General features: G+C 43.1%; 1 protein-coding gene across 4 annotated transcripts in view; it reads left to right on the top strand.

Moving 5' to 3' along the window:
* LOC112226870 (elongation of very long chain fatty acids protein 1) overlaps nucleotides 1-8,227 on the top strand; it is a 29,657-nt gene extending 21,430 nt beyond the window's left edge. For 2 of the 4 annotated variants that reach the window (XM_024391505.2, XM_024391506.2), the window contains exons 2-8: nucleotides 5,360-5,463; nucleotides 5,615-5,805; nucleotides 5,965-6,045; nucleotides 6,221-6,277; nucleotides 6,451-6,556; nucleotides 7,065-7,204; nucleotides 7,362-8,227. In XM_024391505.2, coding sequence (XP_024247273.1) covers nucleotides 5,403-5,463; nucleotides 5,615-5,805; nucleotides 5,965-6,045; nucleotides 6,221-6,277; nucleotides 6,451-6,556; nucleotides 7,065-7,204; nucleotides 7,362-7,706 — 981 coding nt within the window. In that variant the 5' untranslated portion in view covers nucleotides 5,360-5,402 and the 3' untranslated portion in view covers nucleotides 7,707-8,227. Of the gene's footprint in view, nucleotides 1-3,787; nucleotides 4,138-5,359; nucleotides 5,464-5,614; nucleotides 5,806-5,964; nucleotides 6,046-6,220; nucleotides 6,278-6,450; nucleotides 6,557-7,064; nucleotides 7,205-7,361 lie in introns of those variants that run through there. The other 2 variants (XM_024391504.2, XM_024391503.2) reach the window with 2 other exon arrangements.
* The last annotated feature ends 3,230 nt before the right edge of the window (nucleotides 8,228-11,457 follow it).

The following is an 11,457-nucleotide window of genomic DNA, read 5'->3' on the forward strand; positions in this document are numbered from 1 at the left end:
TACTAAAAATATTTATATTCATGAAATCACAAGTGCAATATAGCAAAACACAGCTTAGCATTTTGTTAAATCACCTGTAGTGTCAGATTTTGAAAATATGCTTTACAGCGAAAGCAATCTAAGCATTTGTAAGTTTATCGATCACTAGACAACTTTATGAACACCTAGCATCAAAGTAGCTTGGTCACAAATCAGAAAAGCAATCAAATTTTTCAGTAGGAGAGGGAGAGTCCATGGCTGCCCCACTGTTACTCAAGCAAAACTCATGGGAACACCCAGCTATCCACCGACGCTATGTTATCTTTCTCGCTAATTTTTCAAAATAAAAGCCTGAAACTGTCTAAAGACTGACACCTTGAGGAAGCGATAGGAAAATGAATCTGGTTGGTATCCTTTTAAATGGCGCGAAGGCAGGCTATGGAACATGGAGCTTTCAAAATAAAAGCCACTTCCTGGTTTGATTTTCCTCAGGTTTCGCCTGCAATATCAGTTGTTATACTCACAGACAATATTTTGACAGTTTAGAAAACACTAAAGTTTCCAATCTGTTAATTATATGCATATTCTAGCATATGGGCCTGAGAAATAGGCCGTTTACATTGGGAACGTTATTTTTCCAAACATAAAAATAGTGCCCCCTAGCTGAAAGAGGTTAAATAATGCAAAAACAAAGTGTTGGAGAAGAAAGTAAAAGTGCAATATGTGCCATGTAAGAAAGCTAATGTTTAAGTTCTTTGCTCAGAACATGAGAACATATGAAAGCTGGTGGTTCCTTTTAACATGAGTCTTCAATATTCCCAGGTAAGATGTTTTAGGTTGTAGTTATTATAGGAATTATAGGACTATTTCTCTCTACCATTTGTATTTCATATACCTTTGACTATTGGATACCATGATGACTGGCGCCGCCCAGGGGCTGTCTGAGGACTCGATGAAGTCTGCCCGCTGCATCTCCAACACAGCCTTGTCTGCCGCCTCCCGGCGTGCCAGTGGGATCTTGATGGGTCGCGCATCAGCTGTGTTGATCTCATGCTGCACCAGATGAGTCTGACCCACCTTTTCCTCACTCAGCACAAAGCTGTCTCTGAATTCAAACAGCAACTGCCACAACCGTTCCTGCTGCTTGGGGTCAAGACCAGCACAGTTCCTCCCCCACATCTCCCTCACTGTAGACAGTGTCCTCTTCTCTCCCATCTGGGGTAGCTGGGCTGGGGGGACATGGCCCAGGCTCGCGGAGGGATGTGTCGTGGAGGTAGCTGGGGGAAAGTTCACACACAGATGTGGGGGAGGGGGGCAGCCATGAGTCTGCTGCTTTAACTGTTGGAGTAAAGGGTTTGTTGGGTTGAGTGGGATTTGACATTAGGGGGGGCCATGGTGACTCCCGGCCCTCCCTGGAAGCTCAGTGTGCCCCCATTTAGGTCTAACTGGCAGCCTGTGCTTCTAAGAAAGTCCAACCACAGGATACAAGGGTCCTGCACAGCCGCCACCCACACAGGATGAGGCACAGACCTGCCCCCTACTGTCATTCATTATTTCCTTCCCTTTCATGGGTGCCAGCTCACCTGCGACTTTGCAGAGCTGCACAGTTTTGGACTCACACAGAGTCCAACCTGGCACAATATCCGGCCTCACCAGGGTTACTGTGGACCCAGTGTCCACCAGGGCAGGGCATCCTCTCCACAGTGACAGGGACATGACAAAAGTCCCCAACACAGGTCTGGCCCACCTCAACAACAGGCTCCATCAGCTCGCCCTCGTCTGCTTCTGGGGGAAGTGGAGCCTTGCTTCTCCGTCTGTGCCGGTGGGCTCTTCCTGAAGATGGTGGTTGAGAAAGAAAGCCAGGGGTCTGTACTACCTGGTCCATGCGGACCCCGAGCCGTTTCCATTGGAGAAGTATTAACGCCCACTGTGCACATTGTCCATGCGTCATCAATGGTCTGCACGGTGCATTCTGGCCGATGCTGGGACAAGGAGTAACCTTATTGAAAGAGTTAATGGGAGTCAATTGGGCGCTACCTTAACCCAACATTAGCCTGAATTACGTGAACAAGAAGTACTATATTACAAATATATTTTGGGATGTGAGATGATTAACTTGTGACATTACGTACTTTTGAGGAAAATAGGCAGGTTTCTCGACTCATACACTGACTTTTAGAAGGGATTGCGTGACTCAACGCGAACAAGATGTGTCGACAGTGTGCTGAGTGGGGCTTTATACATTTCTCCATTCATTGGCAACTGGATTCCGATCTCCACCTTTTCTCTAAATATCTCTGGACTGTCTGGGTCTTGTGTCCTGGGAGAGGCCAGGGGCCACGCCTCTTACGTGAGAGCACTCTGGACCAATATTCCCGCCAAATCATACCAGGCCACGATTATTCCAGCAGCAATGGAATAGGCAACCCTAGGGTCTCTTATCCTTGCCACTTATGTCAATTTTAGAGCTATTTGACCGATTTTAAAAAAAATAAAAAAAAATAAAAAAAACATTTAACCTTTTTTTTAATGAGTGGAAAGTACCAGTTCTCGATGGTCTATTGTGGCAGACAACTACATCCAGTATGGGACTACAGGTCCAGTCAATCCTCCATCTAGAGGGATGCTGAAAAGAGGGATGAGAGAGTGATTGCCCTCTGAATGTTGGCAATTTGCCCAAAACCTCAGCCCATAGGGAAGAGGTGTATTTGATCTTGAAAGAATCTGTGATGTGTGGTTAACCCTGTCTGGTTGGTGTTTCTAGGGTTGGTTTAGGTGTGATTTTGTTTCTTGGTCTATTCCTATCATATTTTCACTTAGATGTGGTGGCGTCTTCCTCCTCCACTTGCCCCACCCTACTTCATCATTCTCTCCTCTGTCTTAAATACATACTGGCTGTAGGCCTACATTTTAACTTGGCAACTCAGTATGAGAAATATGGACTAATTCCTATGATATGTCATCTTGTCGAAACAGCCAGGTCATCATCACGTGAGGGTATATGGCCTTTGACAGTGTATACCCCCCCATGTGCTTTCCCCCAGGGAAAGTCTTAAAGCACTGTGTAAACTGACAGTTGTCAATGTGTGTGTTTAAATGTTTTGTCTGTACACTGCTCATGCCAAGATTCTTCTAATTCCAGTCAGCCATTCATGCCAACGTAAGATTCCGTGATAACATTTTAAGGCCCCCTCTTTCACCACAACGCTCATTTCCAGTTCTCAGTGTCTGAGGAACAGGTAGAACCAGAGCTACTGGAAGTTAGTGGAACCTGTCATATTGTGTCTGTAGGTGGGACAGATGTGAGTTTAAGCCTAGGCTCCGTGCCTGTTGTCAGTTAGGGCCACATGGACACATTACATCCCCGTGATTTACTCTCATATCCCCCTTATTATTATAAGGGATGTGTTAGTTTTTGTTACATATAGACGTACTATGTGATGGGCCCCCATTATTTAACAGAGGCCATTCAAACTCTCCAGGGCCCAGTTTTTCAAAAGTTATCTATCCAGATTTTGCCAAATGGAATGAAAAGAACAGGAGTCCCCATTCAAGTGAAGTTCTATTCATTATATTTCTATGCATTCAATCCCATCGGATAGGTGAAATCCATATTACTTTTGAAAACTGGGCACAGAGGTTGCTACTGAATTCTCCCTCGCTTACTACCTTCAGCTACCCAACCCTGCTCTGATGACCAATGGCCATTCCCACTTTTTCTGCTGAACCAATCAGAGAGAGGCATAGTGGTTAGGGGAGGATGGGTTTAAATGTTGAAACGGGGTGTGTTCCTGAAACTAGCTGGGTGTTGTCACTTAGTAGTGTCCGCAGCCTTTGGTTTAAATCTGGGTTGACTGAGTCCCAACACAGCTGTCTTCCCTCATAGCTGTACACATCTCTCTCTGACTTAGTCTGCCCAAGCTTTCTGTGGCTATTTCTAGAAGGTAATTTGATTCAACATTTTGAGGACTTCAAGGGAGAAACAAGAAATTCTGGGACTAGCATTACACTTTTTCAGAGAATCTCTCTTTTTGACTCCTCTGTTTTGCTGGGCCTGGCCCATTGTAGGGTCATTGGTTGTTGCTCTCTTGGCTGTGTGCCTAAAGGCCTGAGGGTTTGGGGACAGTACTGAGGACAGTACTGAGGACAACTTCGTAGGTGAGTCGTGTTAACAAAAAAATGTCTGACTGTATAATCTCAGTAATGCTCAGTGCTATACTCAATCTAGCACTGCAGTGTCTATTCCAAGTTTTTTACTTTTATAAACTCTCAGGATAGGTTTTTCTTGTAGTTAGATCTGTATTACTTGGTGGATATGATAACGCTGTCCCATCTTTGTGTGGAGTGGGTTTTATTGCCGTTGTATGGAAAGGACATAAAAAATAAAATATCCAACATTCTCTCTTTTGTTCTTCGCTCTTAGTTTGGTTTGCCGGCTCACCTCCAAGCGACTCCATCTCTGTCATATTTCTCAATCCCTCATCCATTACTATCTAGTGAGCTCATACCACATACTGACTGTTCAAATGTGTTCACCTCACCTGTTTGACTGGATCTGTTAGTCATTGAGAGAACACATTGTCTCAAAGGAGTCGCTAAGGGAATGTTACATGCTGCTGAACAAGCTCTTTGTAAAACTACCACCATCTTGGGTCGCGGTGTGTGAGATGATTTTTAGTATAGTGGCGTGTTTGTTTTTTTAGGTTGACTCAATGCTAAAGCCTATATAGTATATTCTTATGTGTAGGTTAAAGCTGGTGGGGCTGCAACTCCCTGGTATGCCAGATTGATCTATGGTATACAACTGCATGCAAATGTAACCTATCCCCTGTTTCTTGCTAGAAACTGAAGTAAACACTGAACAAGTGAAATGCAGTTCAGTTGTAATTGTGATGGTGTGTCTGTTTGCCTTTGCAATCTGTTGTGTAGATAATCCATCATATTACATCATATGTTTTATGTCCATGACTGATAGTGGAATAAAACACTTAGCTACTATAGAAAAATTCATATAATATTACTTATCTGTGAAAAATCCCAGTAGGATCTATTGGGCATTGACTGACCTACAGTAAATGGTCAGACCGACTACAATGCCCTTTGTGGCGATTTTTACGGTTGTGAATTATGTTTGTTTTGTTTGTCTATCAGATAGATAGTCAGTCATCAAAGCAGAGCCTCCGGTTCAGATATATGATGGGCCTGTGCAGCTGTCTCTGTTTTTTTAGTAGGGGAGGCAGTGTTACACTAGGCTGCTATGTTCATCACCTTATGTCTCTGGGGACACCACTGCTTTCCATGTAGGCATAAAAGCATTAGCTGCCATTATCACCACCCACTGTCTTTTCAACCAAATTGTATTTTCGTCTATTTTTTTCAGGGTTTTTTGATCAACTGAATAAAGAAGGAAAGAGGCCATCAAAATGCTGCTAGAACTGGGATCCAATGTTATGTCGTTGTATGAGTATTTATTGCAGAGAACGGGTGAGTGCGTTCTCTAAAATTTATATTTTTATTATTACAATTTGTAAATGAATGAAATACATTTGAATTGCAGTTTGTAGATGATGAACATGTTGTACCATGCTGTGTGTGTAACCTGTATTGTTGTCTTTGATAAATTGCTTATCCTCAGACCACCGGTTGTTGCCCTACCCGTTGATGCGGACCCCCTTCCAGATGACCAGCATCCTGTTGGGCTATGTATTCTTCTCGCTGTATGCAGGGCCTCGCCTGATGGTACACCGCAAGCCCTATCACCTCAAATCGGCCATGATCGTCTATAACTTCAGCATGGTGTTCCTGAACGCCTTCCTTGTCTATGAGGTGAGCAAAGCAGTTAGTCGTTCAGCAGAATTTAAGCTCTTCAAAGAACCTTGTTGTGAAGACAGACTGTACTCTAGGTGCGATTTTATTTAAAAAAAATTTTTAACAGCTTTTATGAATGTATGATATGACAGCCAGTTCTGTGCTTTGCCATTGCAGTTCCTGATGTCAGGATGGGGCACCACCTTTACCTGGAGATGTGACCTTTGTGACTACTCAAGCAGCCCACAGGCTCTAAGGGTAAGCTTTATTTATAAGAGATTCTGCTTTCTATCTCATCAGATGCCATCCATGTTTTCATTCAATGAAAATGTTTTATATTATACATTTTAAACATGCATAGCTATTTTAATAGGTCAAATTATATTATTTGATGCCATCTTTATTCTCTGTACTTTTCTCTCCTTTTTGTCAGATGGTTCGAGTGGCTTGGTGGTTTTACTTCTCTAAATTCATCGAGCTTCTGGACACAGTAAGAATGTTTTTTTTTCTATTAAAACATGTTTGTGTGAATAAAAAAAATATTGGCATGAACTGTCCTTTGACGTTAGCATAAATCAACTTCTGACTTCGTCTTTCTGACACACATGGAGATTTTAGAATTTGTTTGCTTTAGAGTAATTTAAACTCTTGTCTGCTTTGCAGTTATTCTTTGTGCTGCGTAAGAAACACAGCCAGATTACATTTCTTCATGTCTTCCATCACTCCTTCATGCCCTTCACGTGGTGGTGGGGAATGACCATCGCTCCTGGTAACCTTGACCTCATAATGACATCATCCCCATGCAGTATGCTTAGTCGCACATATAACCTGTTTAACTTTAGAGTAGTTAACTGTGTGTGGGGGGGTGTTTGTTGTTCAATAAACCTCATAACCACAAAAGGAACGTTTTACAATTTTACCAGGGAAATAGGAGTTTAACAAAATGATTTAGGAACAACATGTATTTTGTTATGCCCCTGTGACTATTCAGAATCTCTGAATGGGGCTCTCGAGTGGCACAGTGGTCTAATGCACTGCATCTCAGTGCTTAGAGGCATCACTACAGACACCCTGGTTTGAATCCAGGCGGTATAACAACTGGCCATGATTGGGAGTCCCATAAGGGCGGCGCACAATTGGCCCAGCGTCGTCCGGGTTTGGCCAGTGTAGGCCATCATTGTAAATAAGAATTTGTTCTTAACTGACTTGCCTAGTTAAATAAAGGGTACATTTAAACATTTTTTTAGAATAATGTGCCTGTCATTGTGAATCTCCAGCAGGGGGAATGAGCTCGTTCCATGCCATGGTCAACGCATGTGTCCACGTCATCATGTACACCTACTACGGCCTGTCCGCTGCAGGACCTCGCTTCCAGAAATACCTCTGGTGGAAGAAGTACATGACCGCAATCCAGCTTGTGGGTGTTCTTTCTTAATGATGTACAATTGGAAGAAACTGTTAAATGGAAGCATTGATTTTGTGTATAGCTGCCGGTGTTACTGTTGTGAATTGGTGACTCGCGCGCCATCTACAAACATCATTAATATGTTCTCCCTTATTTCTTCCTTCTTCAGATCCAGTTTGTGCTGATCTCACTTCACATCTCTCAATACTACTTCATGGAGAAGTGTGACTTTCAGGTGCCCATGTTCATTCACCTCATCTGGATGTACGGAACCTTCTTCTTCGTACTCTTCTCCAACTTCTGGATTCAGGCCTACATAAAGGGTAAACGGCTGCCTACAGCAACCAAGGAGGCAAAGCTCAAGCAGAATGGCGTTACTAATGGTCATACCAACGGCATTACCATTGGCAACATTTCCGTGGTGCCCAACGGCAAACAATTGGAGAATGGCAATGGGACAACAGCGCACCGTGTCAACGGCCATAACCAACTAGGCAAAGTGAAGGAAGTCTAGCTTTGTCATTTTGGACGGGGAAACATAACTGTCTGAGTGAGCCTCCAAAATGCCAAAGATTCCAAAACAATGCTACTCTTTCACATGTTAGTTACTGATCACTTTCCTCAAATGTATATTTTTTATATTTATTTACACTGCTTTTGGGATATGAATGGCGTAATGGATTTACCAGTTGGTCCCTATTTGACACAGTTAAATTTTGAGTGGTTGGAGGGAACTACTAACTGTAGATCACACTGTATGAAGAGGTGTTCATCCTCACTATTATTCACCTCCAACCCAGTTTTGAAATGACCAATGAAAGCCCACCCTTGGACTTTAACTTCTTGTTTGGCTGGCATGACTCCTGTGTTGCTTGAAAATATTGTAGTTTCCACTGAAAGGACTGGAACATGCTTGTAAATGGCTGACCCAGGTCTCTTTCAAAGAGATGGGATTTGTATTGATGTCCATCATGGTTTTGTTTTTTGGTGCTGTTTATATTTAACTTTTTTTGAAATAAAACACATTTTAAGTAAGGCAGTCATTAAACATACTTACCGGGAGGCACATAAGGCATCCACAATCAAATACATCAGCCGATGTCACAAAGTGCTGTACAGAAACCCAGCCTAAAACCCCAAACAGCAAGCAATGCAGAAAATAGGCAGGTTTCTCAACTCAAACACTGACTTTTAGAAGGGACAAAGTGAACAAGATTTTTCGACAGTCTGCTGGGTGGGGCGATATACGTTTCTCCATTCATTGGTGGCTAGGAAAAATCCCTAGAAAGGCAGAAACCTAGAGAGGAACCAGGCTATGAGTGATGGCCAGTCCTTTTCTGGCTTGGCTGGGTGGCGATTTATAACAGTACATGGCCAAGCTGTTCAAATGTTCATAGATTACCAGCAGGGTAAAATGATAATCACAGTGGTTGTTGAGGGTGCAGCCAGTCAGCACCTCAGGAGTAAATGTCAGTTGGCTTTTCATAGCCGATCATTCAGAGTTAGAGACAGCAGGTGCGGTAGAGAGAGGGAGCGTCGAAAACAGCAGGTCCGGGACAAGGTAGCACATCTGGTGAACAGGTCAGGGTTCCATAGCCACAGGCAGAACAGTTGAAACTGGAGCAGCAGCAGGTGGACTGGGGACAGCAAGGAGTCATCAGGCCAGGTAGTCCTGAGGCATGGTCCTAGGGCTCAGGTCCTCCGAGAGAAAAGAGAGCGGGAGAATACTTAAATTCACACAGGACACAGGATAACACAGGAGGAAATACTCCAGATATAACGAACTGATCGAGTATAGCCCATGAAGATCTCCCCCACGGCACAACCTGAGGGGGGCGCCAACCCGGACAGAAAGATCCTATCAGTGACTCAACCCACTCAAGTGACGCACCCCTCCTAGGGGCAGCATGGAAGAGCACCAGTAAGCCAGTGACTCAGCCCCGGTAATAGAATTAGAGGCAGAGAATCCCAGTGAAGAGAGGGGAACCAGCCAGGCAGAGACAGCAAGGGCGGTTCATCGTTCCAGTGCCTTTCCGTTCACCTTCACACCCCTGGGCCAGACTACACTCAATCATAGGACCTACTGAAGAGATGAGGTTTCAATAAGGACAAATGTCGAGACCGAGTCTGCATCTCTCACATGGATAGGCAGACCATTGCATAAAAATGTAGCTCTATAGGAGAAAGCCTTTCCTCCAGCTATTTGCTTAGAAATTCTAGGGACAATAAGGAGGCCTGTGTTTTGTGACAGTAGCGTATGTGTAGATGTACAGCAGGACCAAATCAAAAAGATAGGTAGGAGCAAGCCGATGTAATGCTTTGTAGGTTAGCAGTAAAACCTTGAAATCAGCCCTTGCCTTAACAGGAAGCCAGTGTAGAGGCTAGCACTGGAGTAATATGATTCATTTTTTTTGGTTCTCGTCAAGATTCTAGCAGCCGTGTTCAGCACTAACTGAAGTTAATTTAGTGCTTTTTTCAGGCAGCCAGAAAGTAGAGCATTGCAGTAGTATAATCTAGAAGTGACAAAAGCATGGTTACATTTTTCTGCATCATTTTTGGACAGGAAGTTTCTGATTTTTGCAATGTTACGTAGAGATGGAAAAAATCTGTAACTCCAAGGGCCTTCGCAGTTTTATTTGAGACGACTGTACAACTATCAAGATTAATTGTCAGAACCAACAGAAGATCTGTTTGTTTTTTGGGACCTAGAACTAGCATCTCTATTTTGTCTGAGTTTAAAGTTTTAAAAAATTGCCCCCATCCACTTATGTCTGAAACACAGACTTCCAGGGTCAGCAAATTTGGAGCTTTATCATGTTTCATCAAAATGTACAGCTGTGTATCATCCACATAGTAGTGAAAGTTAACACTATGGTTCCGAATCACAACACCAAGAGGTAAAATATATAGTTAAAACAATAGTGGTCCTAAAACGGAGCCAAGAGGAACACTGACATTTACAGTTGACAAACCATCCACAGAGACAAACTTTTAGATAAGATCTAAACCAGGCCAGAACTTGCCCATGTAGACCAATTTGGGTTTCCAATCTCTCCAAAAGAATGTGATCGACAGTATCAAAAGCAGCACTAAGGTCTAGGAGCATGAGGACAGATGCAGAGCCTTGGTCTGATGCCATTAAAAGGTAATTTACCAACTTCACAAGTGCAGTCTGTGTTGTGATGGGGTCTAAAACCAGACCGAAGGAGACATATTGGACAAAACTGAGTCGATGATGGCTCCGAAAGCCTTGGAGTGGGTCTGTGGACTTTTCCATGTGAATATTAAAGCCACCAAAAATTTGAATCTTATCTGCCATGACAAGGTCCAATAGGATTTCAGTGACAAACGCTGTATACGGCCCAGGGGGCCTGTAAACAGTAGCATTAAAAAGTGATTGAGTAGGCTGCATAGATTATGACTAGAAGCTCAAGACAATGCATTTTTTTGTAAATTGAAATTTACTATCGTAAATGTTAGCAACACCTCTGCCTTTGCTGGATGCGCGGGGGATATGGTCATTAGTGTAACCAGGAGGAGAGGCCTCATTTAACAGTCAATTCATCAGGCTTAAGCCATGTTTGTCAGGTCAATCACAATCAGTTAATTGACCATAACTGTCTAGGAACTGAGGGATCTAACATTAAGTACCCCCATTTTGAATGTCACAATCTCTTTCAAAACGACAGGAATGGACGTCTTCGAACACCGCCATGTTTAGACCAACCTAGATCGAGGCAGTCTCAATTGGGATAGCTGAGCTGACTTTCTCAGAAACCTACCGATCAACAATCTTGTATTCTGCAGAATGTCTTACTGGAAAGCACCCATTGGTTTTCCAGGTAGTCTGTGGTCACACTGCTAGTTTCAGAGGATTGTTGACCCAGGCTGTTATCACAATGCCTAGAAGCGTTCTGTACATGACCTAGAACCCATCCCACCTGGCTGGACTTAACAATAATCAAGCCCTAGTTATGCATTTCAGAAAACACCATTCTTGGTTAAAGAGCCATTTATGAATAAGACCACATTCAACTAGCGCATCACCAATAAACTCAGGTGTACTTCAAAATAATGTTAACCACAGAAAAATGAATCAAAAGCAGAAGCTGATATGGTTTCAGCAAAGAAAATCTGTTTCACATTGAATGAGGGCCTGGACAGTATTTCACAACATTCTACCCAGGTTATAATACTTGAAGATTTTCTTAACTGGAAAATCAGATTTGTCATCGAATAGCAAGGCTGCAAAATATTCAAACAAA

Source organism: Oncorhynchus tshawytscha, linkage group LG28 (genome assembly GCF_018296145.1).
Source record: "Oncorhynchus tshawytscha isolate Ot180627B linkage group LG28, Otsh_v2.0, whole genome shotgun sequence".
Taxonomy (NCBI): domain Eukaryota; kingdom Metazoa; phylum Chordata; class Actinopteri; order Salmoniformes; family Salmonidae; genus Oncorhynchus; species Oncorhynchus tshawytscha.